Below are 14,610 nucleotides of genomic sequence, written 5' to 3'. Positions count from 1 at the left end.
TCGGCTAGGAATCTGCTGGATTGAAGGATCTGTTCTAGACATTCCAGGAAATGGTTAACTGCCAGTTCTGCAGGACTTTGTGTTTGTCTTCAATGAAATTGCTATTCAGCCCAGAGAAGTTTAACAGTCCGAACTGTTTGTATTCTATTTTTAAAAGTTTCTGCCCTGGTGAAATATAAAAGTTAGTTGTGGTGTGAGGCCTTTCTAGTGGTTATTAAAAGCTGTGTAATTGTGTGCATCCAGGAGTGAGTGTCTTGGAAGATGGTGTGGAATGCACTTTTTGGAGAATGTGGCCTCTGTTCAGTGAAATTATAGCATTACCAAGTTGTTTGGCAAAGTGCACTATGTTAAGGCATATGCCTTTTAACCATTGTTTTCTCTACAAGTTGGACTTTATTAGCAACATCAGTTAGGTCATGGATTTCAGTGCCTAGTTAAGTGGAGCCTGTTTGGGTGCACTTGTACTGGGTGGACATTGGGAGTTCAGTCAGTGCATCCTTTATCGGTTGGCTGCTCCTCCACTTTCACCCACAGCTTTATCGGGGAGTTAGACCACATCTGAGATGCTGAACTCTCGGCCCGTTGCACCGCCATCTTGACTCACACAGGGCTTGTCATCTGCACCCAGTTCTCGCTTCGGGCAGCCAGTCTGCACTATCTTGCAGTCTGAGATATGCACCTCAATCCTGCTGCGCTCCTATACCGATAAAAAGGCTCAATTAGAGGCCCTCTGATGCACGGGAAACTGATCTTTTAACCAAACTGCCTGGAGCTCCTAGGAACACATCTTGCTCACATCTCTGCTAGCCACGGCCATTCCCAATTTGACTGCTGTTTAGCATTATAAATTGGAACTTTGTGTTGTGCCTGGAAAAGGAATGGGGTTCCATGGTGATCTTCCTTTCTTTGTAGTATTCAGATATCATAGGTGTATCTAGCCACCAAGTCGTACAGAAACAGGGTGGGATGAATAACTTTGAGGCCTGATTAGTCTTGATACTGTTAGGCCGATAGTTAAGTTTTGGTGTGATATGTTTGGGTTACAGGACAGCCCATTATCTGAAGGAGTGAACAGAATATATTCGGAAGCTTACAGAGATGATGGGGTGGCGGGGAGATGGGACAGTTGAGGGAGCGACAATGGGAAGCAGAGGGAGGTCCGAGGAATATGGATTGCAAGAGTGGGGAAGGGAAAGTACAAACCCGGTCACATGGCAGACCGTTTGTGTTTCCTCCTGGAATGTTTGGGGTTTAAATAGCTATGTTAAGCATACCAGGAAGGCCTTGTACTTGCTCTCGAAAGGAGTAGGAATTGCAATGTTACAGGAGATGCACCTTACAGTGGAAAGACAGACCGACATGCCGAGTAAGTGGGGAAGAACAGGATTCGGGTTAACGTACTGTACCTATGCAAGGGGGGAGTTCTCCATTGGGTGGCACCTAATGAACCCTTCCAGATGGTTGTTGTCAGCGTGTATAATTAATGGCATATGGTCCTAGTACATGGTTACGTTGATGAAAGCGAAGTGCACCCTTTTAACATTTATGCCCCTAACCATGATCCATCATCCTTCTTTGACTCTCTATATGCTACATTGGTCCCATTTGGATGGTTTATGTGGATTTGGGGAGGAGATTTTTATTGTAAGCTGAACACACCCATGGACATATCAGATAAGTACGTTCAGCCAGCCCCACCGGGAAAAATCTTGGGAACTTGCTAGAGGACTTAAGAGTTGAGGGATATCTGGAGATGGCTGATGGGCAAAAGGAAAGAGTTCTCATATTATTCAGGGGTGCATGCAGTTTATACGCCCATTGACTACCTCTTCACTAGCCTAGAACACTTGGAGAAATTTGTGGGTGCTTCATATGAGGGATGGATTATTTCAGATCTCTCCCACCGTTTTGTAGAATGTGCAAAAAACGCTCAACCGGCTCCTGTGTCGACATGGAAGCTCAAGGCAGAGACCTTACAAGATGGACCCTTCTGGGATTACATGGCGGAACAGAAAGAAGAGTACTTGTGTATTAATGACGGTAGAAATCTACTGAGAGGCACAAAGCAGGGATGCCAGTTTTCCCCCTATGCCTTTTTATATTGGCTCTGGAACACCTGGCAGCGTTCTTAAGAAAGGAACTTCGAGAGGCTGGACTCCCATGTGGATGGTGTGTGCCATGTCATCATCTTTTATGTGGACGACATAATGCTGTATGTAAGTAACCCTGAGACGAGCTTGGCGTATCTTTTAGAGGTACTTGATCATTTTGAGGCACTTGCTGGTATCACAGTGAGCAGGGCGAAAGCATGCATATTCCTGTTGGTGGGCTGGGCTGGAGGCGTCACGCTTACCAAACTTGGGGCTCCGGTGGGAGACTCTAACATTCCAATACTTGGAGGTTAATAGATACCATGACAGCAGGCTTGCACAGGAATAACACCGTACAAGAAAACTCTGTCTTGAAAAGTCGAATGATTTATGGAAAAGAATGTCTCTCAGTGATGGCCAAAATAGTATTGATTAAAATGGTGGCCCTTCCCAGTCTAATAAATCACTTTATAAATATACCGTACTTCATACCGAGGGCCTTTTTCAGAGAGCTTCATTCGGTAATCTGTGGTTTAATTTAGTGTTCTGGCAGACGAAGGGTGGCCCGAGTACATTGTGTAAGGATTATGCTTCGGGAGGAGTGCACAAGTTAGTTCTCAGTTTCACAGTTTTGACAGACAAGGGGTGTTTTAGGTGTGGAATAGAGGGGGCAGATATGTTGCATAGGTTTTGGGCTTGTCGTGTGATTGGGAGGTTCTGGAAGGAGATGGAGTGCACACTCAACAGAGGGGTGAATCACGAGATGCAATTGGTCATCATAGGGGTGTTTACTAGGCATGATGCCGCAACCTAAAGCCGCAAAACCAGAAGATAGAATGCTGGACTTGGCCTGGGAGCTTGCTGAAAGAATAGCTATGGCCCAGACATTACCAGAGGGCCCTCACATTGAAGGTTGGTGGAATGGTCTGAGATGCTGGTCAATGGCGCCGGCCACTGTATGGTATAGGGCTATGAAGGTGGGATTGAGAGAGAGCTCAGAGAATGACCAAATTAATGCTCTGGTGCTTTCCCCGTTTAGCTCACCTGATGATAAACCTCCATGAGACTTGTGACTGGCTGACTCGGGGACAGGAATAAGGGAACCAGGGAGGAGGGAGAGGTGGGGGTGAATATGGGTTGGAAAAATAACTGTGTTGGCTCCTAGAAATCGGCGAGAATCCATGCAGCCAGGCATTTGGTCATTTGGTTACTGTGTTGGAACTTGTTTAATTTGAAATGTAATGATGAAGTAAACGGGGGATAATTGTTGTTTGAACTGTTTGTTAAGCAAAAAACAACTTTTTTCAAACGCAGTAAAGATGTCACTTCAAGTTCACATGTTAAAGTTCCAGCTTAAACATCAATATTCCTTATTGCCCATGGTTTCTTCCCTATTGGGTTCCTGGAGAATGTCTCCCCTCTCCAGGTGTCTTATTATCCAAGCTTTCACAATTCAGGGGGATGTCTCCATTGCCCTGGGTGAAACAGATACCAAAGATAACTTTGGAAAAAGTTCTCCTTGTCGGAGAATAGCTACTTTCCCAGGTTACAATACAAAATGGCAAAGTTCCACACAACCAAGGGGAATGACTCCCTTCCCCTGGTCTTGACTGGCAGGAGAATGACTCCCTTCTCTTGGTGTCTTGACTCTCTTGAATTTGTACCATCTTGTTTACTAGGAGAATGTCTCCCATGTCCTAGTATCTTGCCAGTTCAACACAACCAAGGAATTACTCCCTTCCCCTGGCCACTCTCTCACTTTAGCTTCCAACACACATAGTTTTTAACTTCTCTTCTTTGATTGGGTTCACTTGCCACCTTCCCTTTAACAAATACTGTAACAAGGATGATGACTAGTGCGGAATTTGGGTCCCAGACCCTGATTTCCCCTGCTGGTCGATACTGCCCACTTGGTTCACTCTTCTGCCAAGTGATACCCCAAGGAACACACCTCACTTCCTTGTTTGGGCGCCTGACCCATGTTTCCCTCTTTCTTATGCTCGGCTCTTCTTCCTGTCAAGTACTGATTTGAGCGAGGTGGCTCATGTTTCGGCCTAGGTCCCACACCCCTCTCTGGTGGTCAGTGGTTTTCTTGACTCCATTGACTCAACTGGGCCGAGGAAGCGTTCCTCTGTTGCAGTGCTGCAGTGCCTTTGTGCTGCCTGCCCTATGCACTTATCGGGGCTCCCCATCACCCCTGTACCTGCTGATGGGGTAGCTCTCCGGTCCTTCCTGTGATTGGGTGTCCTCACAGTAGCACTGGTGTTCCCTCTTGTCAGCTGCTGAAGCCTGCAGTTCTCTTCTCTACTTCCTCTTCTCTAGCTCCAGCTTCCTTTCTTGCATTATCACCTTCAACTAATGACATTCCTTCTTGTCTGTTCTCCTCCTTTTCAGTAGATTTTTTTTTACTTTCCCTTTCTCTTTGCATCTTCAGCCCCTGAAACCTCTTGTTTTCTCCCCCAATATTTTATGGTTACCTCTTCCTTTTGCATTACCTTTTACACATACCCTGCCCTTCCACAGCATCCTGCACCTTGCATGCCTTCAACTCATTTTGCACTTGCACTTACTACTACACAATTGGATCATCCTCCACTTTCAATTAATTCTCTGCTTACTGTTATGCTATTCGCAAAACACCCATAATGTCTGCATCTGTCTTGCACCAGTGTCGGATAGTAAGTCTGTGTTTGGGATTAGGTAGGCCATAAGGGTTTGTAGGAATCTGGTGGTTTCATTTAGTCTTTGGCTTCGGGCTTCACTTAATGGACTAAGGCTTTCCCCCATCTTTATATTATCATTCAAGCGGATCAGAGTGCGAATGCAGACTTTGCCAAGTGGCTTTGGCGCAACCAGCATCTTGCCCTTATCCCACGGGAGAAACCTCATGCTGGAGACTAAGGTTGTAAACTTGCACTCGCCCTCATGAGTTTATGAATTGTGCGGGTGCCCACGGGCTACAACGGTCAATCCCTCATCTTATCATCGCCCACAAAGGACCAATAGTGGTGATGGATGCAGCAGTGCTGTGCCCTACCTCAAATCAGAGGCTGGGGACTAGGGGATCCTAACCATACTGCTCCCCGGCTCCACATCATGTAGCAAGTGGTGGGACCATGAGATCCCCTCCCCACAGACTCGCTAACACCAGGATTAAGCTCTATAGAAAATGAAAGTAACTTTCATTCACGCTAGAATGTTTTCACTTTGAGGTGTTTTTATATTCGTTTCCTCACTCACACATTAAGAAAGCAATTTAGAGACCAGGACATCCCAAATGGGAAAATACCATTTAACGATTTGGATACTTTATTCTCACAGGTATTACACTTTCATTGTCTTGCTTTCACCTGAAAAGAACAAAAATTGTGCACATGCCTATCCAATTTACCGGAAGCAATTCAACCCAAATAGCAGAAATATTTCATAGGCCTATCAGATTGGCAGATAAGATTATATGCCTGGCTGCTACAATCGGAAATATTGAATCTGTCAAAATTGCAAAGGGCTTAATCTTTGCATTCATTAGTATAGCTAGAACTAACGTTATGAAATGGTGAAGACCTGGGAACAGTATTTAATGTTGGCAAATAACAAAGGCATTGATGAAGCCAAGAATTGCATCTGGCAAAAGCTGATAAAGTGATTGTATTCACAAATATTTATAATAGAAGGCATATTTTCAGAAGTTCTGTTTTCACCCACCCCCCAATATTTGGGGGGTGGGTGAGTTCTCTTTTTGCTCTATGCCCTAAGTTAAGCTACTCCTTAAGTGAGGCGATGGAAAACATCTTCATTATCAAATATAATAATAATAATAATTTGGCATTTACATAGCGCTACGAACCCTCAGGTATATTTCTTTCCTTAATTGAGTATATGAAATAGAAAATAATTAACTTGTGGTTGAGAACGGACAATAAAAAAGATGCATTGTGTAAAAGATAATTCTTTGGTGCACGCTCCATGTTTTGGTGCGTTATGAAGGGGTTACGTTTGCCCAAAAATTGCAAAACGTGGTTCATTGAGGCTATTATGGTATTATCTAACTTGATCGTATATAATTGATCGAATGGTACAATTGATCGAATTTGGCCAGTACCATTCTATCGATAGTATTCCATCAAGTTGGGTAAAAAATACCGAACATGTGGACCGGGGGTTGGCAGGATGGAAGAAAAAGAAAAGGAGACCCTGCGGCGTCGGATCTGACCTGCGTTAGAGAGGCAGAACTGACACTGCAGGGTCAGGAGAGAGAGTGGACGGGGAAAGGTTAAGTGGGAGGGGAGTGGGGGGATGTATTGGTGGGTTGGGAGTTTGGCCGCAGTAAAATTGTATTTGCAACGCAATTGACTACGTTAAATTCCACCGCGAACAATTCTGCCATGGTCAAACAACCCAGATCCATTATTACACATGCTAGAAACATATTTGATCACAGGTACATACTTTTCCGGATCTAATTTGTACAAACATTTTGGTAATTATATTGGCAACTATTGACAACTTAACCTTGTGTTTAGAAATTGTGTTTCAGTGTTGTAATTCTCATTTCTTCCTTAAGGTAAGAATAGCCTACTCAATCTCATATTCCAGCTGTCTTCCCCTCACTGTACATGCTCCTTTGTTCACAGAAAGAAAAAAGGTATTCTTCGACCTAGTAGGAATGACTGTAAATAGAGTATGGTGACCTCCCATCTACACCCCAAGCTGTTTTTCTTCCTGTTGTGTGAAAAAGGGAAGGGCTGGGGTGTGATCAAGAGCTCTCCATACACATTCTGCTACTTCAGCAACTCATCAGACTGCTGAGTCCTTCTTTTCTTTTTAGTGGCAAATAACTTCCACAGAAGAGGGATTTCAGAAAGGCAGTGGAAGTGGGGTGGGATGAGAAAAATTTGGAAGAGTAAGGGGAATCCAAAGAGGTACATTTTGGGACATATCCCTGACTAAATGAAAAAATCATTTTTTTAAATTATAGTTCCTTCTGATTTATATGCTTGAATTGTCCTAATCAAGGAAGGCAAATTTTGTCAGCTACCAGTAAAAGGAAACTTGCTTTGAGATCAGATATTGTGCATATGGTAAAGAAGCAATTGCACACAAATTGAACCCCAATTGGTGTCATTTCATCACTGGCTTTTTTGCATCCTCTCCATAGCGCACCTGTAATGTCCGCTCCACCTTTTTCAAAGACTGCCTGTATGAGGTGTTTGATGATCTGGAATCCAAGATGGAGGACTCCGGGAAGCAGCTACTCCAGTCAGTCCTCCAGTTAATGGAACATGGCGCATTGGTGCTCACTACAAACTTTGATAACTTGCTTGAAATTTATGCAGTGCACCAAGGGAAGAAGTTGCAGTCACTTGACCTAACAGACGAGAAAAAGGTAGCTACATGTTGTGTTCAGTCAGTTAAATGGACTTTTTATTTATATTCTTTCTTCAACATTGGGATCTTGCATGGATTCACGTAACGTAAGTGCACACCAATTTCTAGAAATGTAGGTTTAAGAAATTGAAACAAGAAAGTCTTAAATAATTTAAGGTGCCGGGACGAACTGTGATCCTGGCACAAAATCACGACAAAATACAAAAAACAAAGAAGATCCAAAAGTAGAATTCTCCCATCCCCTGCACACTCTCTTATACTGTAGAAACAGCCAATATTCAATGCAATCTGTGAACAGTTTTTAAACGGATAAGTACACAATTGAGAGAAAAGAGAAAGTAAATATTGTATTTAAACAAGAGCAAAAGGTTTAATGACATAACATTTTACAGAAACAGTTTTAAAGTTATGTTATGATATTTTGCCTTTATATAGTGCCTTGTGTACCATTGGTATTATCTGAAGGCACTGGTAGGTTGAACGCCCTTGGGAAACGAAGTTAAAGTCAGTAGAGAGAGTCATAAGGTGCGTGTGAGCACCGGATATCTGTGCTGCAGGTGTGACATTAGCGTGATAGCTGCTTGTTAGCGGTAGGTGTGGTGGTTGGGAGATCAAGAGTATGTGTTCGTTCTGGCAGGTTGTTATCCAGACCGATTCTGGCTGTATTAGGCCTGAGGCCTAGGCTGGAGGGTGTGTAACCAGCTGTGTTTAGTTAGGATGATGGGGAGTATGCGGCAAGTGATGGTATGAGAACAGCCATACCGAATGGTGTCATAGTATTGCTGTGGTCTAGTTGAGTGGTGGTGTAAGGAAGAGAGTAAGCGTAGAGATTCAATATGGTGGTTTACCCTAGGTGCTTGAGATCGAGCACACTCCAATAGTTCCATGCACTCCAGACCGTTCCATGCACCCCAACCACTCTATGCACTCCAACCATTCTAGGCACTTCAGATCATTCCATGCACTCGGATCATTTTTGTAAGAGTCCATTCCGTACCCTCTATCTGTTCTGTGTATTACATCCGTTGCATGTACTCGCTCAGTTCTATGCACACTATCAGTTCGATCAGTTCTATGTATTCCTTATGATCAATGCACTTTGTCCGATCTATACATGTTATCCCTTCATCATCCGGTCAGCTCATTTCCACGTTATCCGTTGTTCTCCATGCATCATCCATCCACATACTTGACCCATTCCATACACCCTGTTTCACCCGTTCCATCCACATATGTCATCCGTTCATCCACATACGTCATCCATTCATCCACCTACTTCATCCGTTCCACCCACTTCACACGTCCCATCCATCCACTTCACCGGTCCCATCCACTTCACCGGTTCCGCCCGCTTCACCGGTTCCGCCCGCTTCTCCGGTTCCATCCACTTCACCCATTCTATCCACATACTTCATCAGTTCATCCACCTACTTCATCTGTTCTACCCACTCCACCCGTTCTACCCACTCCACCGGTTTGACCCAGTTCATCTGTTCCACTCACATACTTCCCGGTTCCTTCCGTATACTTCACCCGTTCCATCCGTATACTTCACCCGTTCCATCCACATACTTCACTTGTTCCATTCATCCATTTCCCCCGATTCATCCTCATACTTCACCCCTCCTTCCACATACATCACCCATCCCATCCATTCATCCATCCATTCACTTCATCCGTTCCATCCATTCATCACTTCATCCGTTCCATCCATATACTTCACCCGTTCCATACACCCACTTTCTCCGTTCCATCTACCTACTTAACCCGTTCCTTCCACATACTTCACCTGTTCCATTTGCCCACATCCCCCCGATTCCATCCAACCATTTCGCCCGATCCAGCCACATACTTCATCCTTTCGATCCGCATACTTCATCTGTTCCACCTACTTCACCCATCCCACCCAGTTCATCCGTTCCACCCAGTTCACCTGTTCCACTCACATAGTTCACCCGTTCCAACCCCATACTACGTCCGTTCCAAGCACATACTTCACTTGTTCCATCCACTTCACCCGTTCCATCCACACTCTGCGGCCGCTCCACACTCTGCGGCCGCTCCACACTCTGCGGCCGCTCCACACTCTGCGGCCGCTCCACACTCTGCGGCCGCTCCACACTCTGCGGCCGCACCACACTCTACACCCACACCACACTCTACACCCGCACCACACTCTACACCCGCACCACATTCTACATCCACTCAACATCCCCACACCCTCCGTCCGCTCAACACCCTACTTCTCCTCAACACCCTACATCCGCTTCACGCTATCCATCTACTCCGCGCCCTCCATCTGCTCCGCGCCCTCCATCTGCTCCGCCCCCTCCATCTGCTCCGCCCCCTCCATCTGCTCCGCCCCCTCGATCTGCTCCGCCCCCTCCATCTGCTCCGCCCCCTCCATCTGCTCCGCCCCCTCCATCTGCTCCGCCCCCTCCATCTGCTCCGCGCCCTCATTCATTCTGCACTCTCATCTGCTCTGCTCTGCTCACTTCATCAGCTCTACGCACTTCATCCTCTCCACCAACTTCATCCATTCATCATGCATTATCGGTTCAACTCGGGTCACTTGTCGCACGCGCTAGATCCGTCCCATGTTCTCCATCTGTCCCATGCACTACACTCGTCTCATGCACTTGAATAGTCTATTATGTTCCATTTATACCATGCACTCTTACATTCCATGCCATCTATCTGTTTCATGCACTCTACCAGTTCCGTGTACTATGTGCACTCATCCGTATCATGTATACATCTTTCCATCCTCTCCATTTTATTCCTCTCCTCCATTTTGTTCTTCTCTTCCATTACATCTATTTCATCCATTTCATTAATTTCATCCACTTTACTGCATTCATACAATTTATTATTTTTATCCATTTCACTGCTTTGATCCACTTTACTCATTCTATTCTGTTTGTCCTTTTTAGTTTACATTAGAGGTTATTAGTTTCGATTTCTCGCTTGGATCTTGATGTTGGATTGTTTGTTATTGTTATCTATGATCTAGTAGTTTGGGCTAGTTGAATTGCTTTTTCTTGCCCGGATCATGATGCTGGATTGTTTTTATGATGTAGCATTTTGGGCTAGTGTCATAGAGTTGCTGTTATCCAGTTTGAGTTAGGGGGGTCGGTTTTAGGGGAAGAGCCATGTTTTCAGTAATTTGCGGAAAGAAATGAGGTCCTTGGTGTGTCGGATGTGTGGGTGGGAGTGCATTCCACAGAGTGGGGACCAAGGCTGAGAAAGATGATCCACCTAACCTGACTGAGTGTTTTTGGTATGACTAGGAGGCCGGCCAAGCTTGATCTTAGAGTATGTGCAGGGTGATAGGGTTTTAGTTTGTCTTGAAGATATTGAGGTCCGGTTTTATGTAGTGCTCGGTGAGAAATGTATACAGTTTTGAAGCAACCGGAAGCCAGTGCAGAGTTTTAAGGGCTGGGGGGGGATGTGGTCTCTTGGGTCAAGCGCTAGTAGCAGTTTGGTAGCAGCGTTTTGTGCGCTTTGTAGTTTAGTCATTTGGTATGTGTGCACTCCGAGGCAGAGGGGGTTAGCCTAGTCCAGTCTTGATATAACAATTGATTGGACTGCGGAGAGTCTGTTGGGAAAGGAGAGTTATAGAAAAATGCGCCTAAGAGTTTTAAGGTGGTAGTGGCAGGACTTTGAGACTATGTTGACTTGGTGCGAGAGTGTTAGGTCTGAGTCTAGGGTGCATCCAAGGTTTTTTACTGAATTAAGAGGGTGTCGGTGAGTTGCCCATGGTAGATGGCCAGGGTAGGGGGTGTCAGTTCTATGTCGGCTCTGAAACCTGATTGAGCGGCGTCTAGTAGATTGTTGGCTTCGACAAAGGTATTTAGTGGGGAGTAGGCGGTTCAGTCAATGAGTTTGGCAAGGAATCTGGTGTTTGAGATGAGGCGGTAGTTTTTGGGCTCGAAAGGGTTGAAGGAAGCTTTTTTTTATAAGAGGTTTGACATGAATCATTTTGACTGCGTCGGGAAAAATTCCTGAGGAAAGGAAGTCTTTTATGATGGTTCTTGCATTTCTCCTGTGCAGGTAGATGCAAACGTTTCTTTGAGGGTTGTGGCTGGGCAAGGGTCCAGCGGAGAGCCGGATGGTTTGCGGGCAGAGAGTTGTTTAGGAAATTGGTCGGGTGATATTGGACTGAATGAGTCGAACGTTGGTTGGGTAGTGGTCGCAGGCGGTGGGTTGGCTGGCATGGAGGGTGGATTACTTGGTGGGTGTAAGAGAGCTAGTTTGTTGGTTAGAGCGTTGGTTCTTTCGAGCGCTGTGGTGTAAAAGTGGAGAGAGTGTGAGTTGCACAGCGATTGTGAGGGGGTCGGGAGGGTGGCGATGCATGATGGTTTGGTGAATTCGGTGATGATTTTGTGAAGTTCTTTGCTGAGGTTTTTACAATTCAGGGTTCGGGTGTTGTAATGAGCTTTTTTTGCTTTCCGGATTTCAGCCTTGTACTGAAGTCTGCAGATAGCTGACGCGTTTCGAGGTGAGAACCCCTTCTTCAAAAGCAAAGCAGACTGGAAAGGAAGAAATGACATAAATAACCAAATCAATCTTTTATACTCCCCAAGGTTAATAAATGTCCATTAATCTGCACAAGAATAAATTTCTCATAAATGAATAATACACTAATTATGTTTTTGCAGTCTTCAGATGAGACCATTCACCACCTAGAGCCAGCTAAATGTGACCCCACACCAGAGTAAGTCAAATGTCAAAACAGGTTCATCCCTGCTCCTCTAAAACCATCAAGGACCACATTGATCGCACCGGCCCTTGCTGATTTTTGCAACCTCTTTTGTCTCAGGATCCTTCCCCTCTGAAGCACTCCCTTGTCAAGAAACCCACATCTGATCTTTCTTGTCCAGCTAACTATCGTCCAATTTCTATTACCCTCTTTATGGGTAAACTCCTGGAATAGCTTGCCATCTCTCAGCTTAACCTTCATTCTGATTCTGTTGGCTCTCTCAATGACCCCAAGTCTGACCTCAGAGCCGCCAGAAGCAGACACTGCTCTCCTGAACCTCCGTGAAGATCTGCTCTCCAACGTGACTCCAAAATTCCCTCTGTCTTCATCCTACTCGATCTCTCTTCTGCCTTCGACACAGTCAACCATATCATCCTGCTCAACCGTCTGGTAACCTGGGTATCACCGATCAGGCTCTGGCCTGGCTGACCTCTTTCCTCTCGATCGACCCTCCCAGCTCCAACTTGAGTCCTTTCTATCATCTATCTCCCTCTCTACCTGTGGTGGTCCCCAGGGGTCTAACCTCGCCCTGGTTTTTCAACCAATAACTGGCAACTCTCGCCCACTGCATTGCCATTTTCTGCTCACATTTCCAGTGCCACGCTGACGACACTGAACTCCTTTTCAGGCTGCCCTTTGCTACCTCCTCTCATCTGATTGCCTAACTGCCATTCAAGACGGGTGTGCCACCAATGATCTTTGTCTAAATGCCAACAAGACTGAGATCCTCCTCATCGGTACATCTTCACCATCCTTTCCCCTCAATCTCTGGCCGGCCTCCATTGGCCCTCCTCCTACCCCTACCTGTGAGGTTAAGAACCTCTAGGTCATCTTTGACTCCACACTTTCCTTCTCCGCTCACATCTGTGACGTCTCTAAAAAAAATTAAAATTCCTACTGCACCTCCTCAGAGATAATGTGCCTTTCCTCTCCTTACCCCCCCCCAGAAGCTCATTGTCTCCCAAGCTCTGGTTCTCTCCAGACTGGATTACTGTAACAGCCTCTTTCTAAATCTACCTGCCTGTACTCTCGGCCCTTTACAACTAATCCAGAACAGGACTGCAAGACTTGTCCTTGGCCTCAAGTCCTGGGATCGTATCCCTCCATCTCTGAAATCCCTTCACTGGCTCCCAGTGGATGCAAGAATTAAATTCAAAACCCTCTGAATTGTCCACAAGGCTTTCTGGGTCCTGGGTCCAAAATACCTTCAACTATCCCTCCGTAAATATTTCTCCTCTCAAGCTCTTTGCTCCTATACCGCAAACTCCCTCAGAATCGGTCGTTTTTTGAAGAAGCGAGCTGGGGTAGATCTGTCTTCGGCTGGGGGCCTCCCTTTGGAACAGCCTCCCTGCCACTGTGAAACGTGAGGAGAACCATCTCTGGTTCCGGAAGCACCTCAAGACCTTCCTCTTTGCTTCTTCCTTCACCACCCCTCTCCCATCTGATCTGTTTCTCTCTCTGCACCGTGCACCTGACCACCTTCTGTCCACCGTACCAAGGTACCAGCTCATCCTCCCACCCTCCTGCACTCCCTTTTCACTGGGGTCTATATTTGTACCCATACAGTTGCCTCCCCCCTTTCTTTTCTTTCTGCACTTATCAGACATACCTTGTCTGCTGCCTTAAACCCAACAATTGCTGGCTGCACTACCACCATTTATTGCCTTTATTATTTATGTATTGTATTTATTTATTATTTATCTGTTTCTCCTCTGCGCCGCACTTTCTACATCTCCCCCCCCCCTTCCATGCACATTTCCCCATTCCCTTGCACTTGCGTGTTCTCAATGTCACTGGGCATAGTAAGATCTTTGTTTTGTTCTCTCCTGTTCCCCTCCCTTGCCTTGCCACACTCTGAAACACTTGTGTACGAGTGCGATAAAAATAAAATATATCATTTAGTATCCCGCTAGTGATGTGATAAATCCCATGTACTGAACCTCTCTCATGCATTAATTGCCTCTTAGTGCAAGAACAGCCCATAGTCGCACAAGGCTTATCTCAGCTTCATATATGGAGTAATGAGGTAAAATGAAGAACCAGATACTACAATGTAGAGAGTAGCAGTAAACTAACATAAGTCACATGAAATTCCAGTATCCGCGTTCTAATAGGTGTAATTAACATAACCTGATTTAACAGACCTGTGTCTGTCGCCACTAGTCCACTTTAAGAGAATAATCCCCAATGGGTGCCTCTAGGGTACACATGGGATATTCAGCTACGGAATTGGATGTATTCGAGGACAGAGTAGTTCCCTGCAACAAAAAGAACACCTAGTAAGCAATGAAGCGTTACCTCGTGTACTATTCTTTAAACAATAGATATTTGTTTCTATACGAAAGTTGTCATAACCATATACAGGTATCT

The 14,610-nt window shown here is 45.4% G+C and overlaps 1 protein-coding gene across 3 annotated transcripts in view; it reads left to right on the top strand.

Annotated features, from left to right (window-relative positions):
- Nucleotides 1-14,610, top strand: part of FAM118B (family with sequence similarity 118 member B) — a 499,459-nt gene that overhangs the window by 361,106 nt on the left and 123,743 nt on the right. For all 3 annotated transcript variants that reach the window (XR_011274526.1, XM_069614207.1, XM_069614206.1), the window contains one exon: nucleotides 7,249-7,476. Coding sequence is in view for 2 of the 3 variants with exons in the window: in XM_069614207.1 (XP_069470308.1) it covers nucleotides 7,249-7,476 (228 nt within the window). In the remaining variant the exon portion in view is untranslated. The remainder of the gene's footprint in view (nucleotides 1-7,248; nucleotides 7,477-14,610) is intronic.

Source organism: Ambystoma mexicanum, chromosome 9 (assembly GCF_040938575.1).
Source record: "Ambystoma mexicanum isolate Mex_15411 chromosome 9, UKY_AmexF1_1, whole genome shotgun sequence".
In the NCBI taxonomy this organism is placed as follows: domain Eukaryota; kingdom Metazoa; phylum Chordata; class Amphibia; order Caudata; family Ambystomatidae; genus Ambystoma; species Ambystoma mexicanum.
This window is presented reverse-complemented; position numbering and strand designations above follow the sequence as displayed.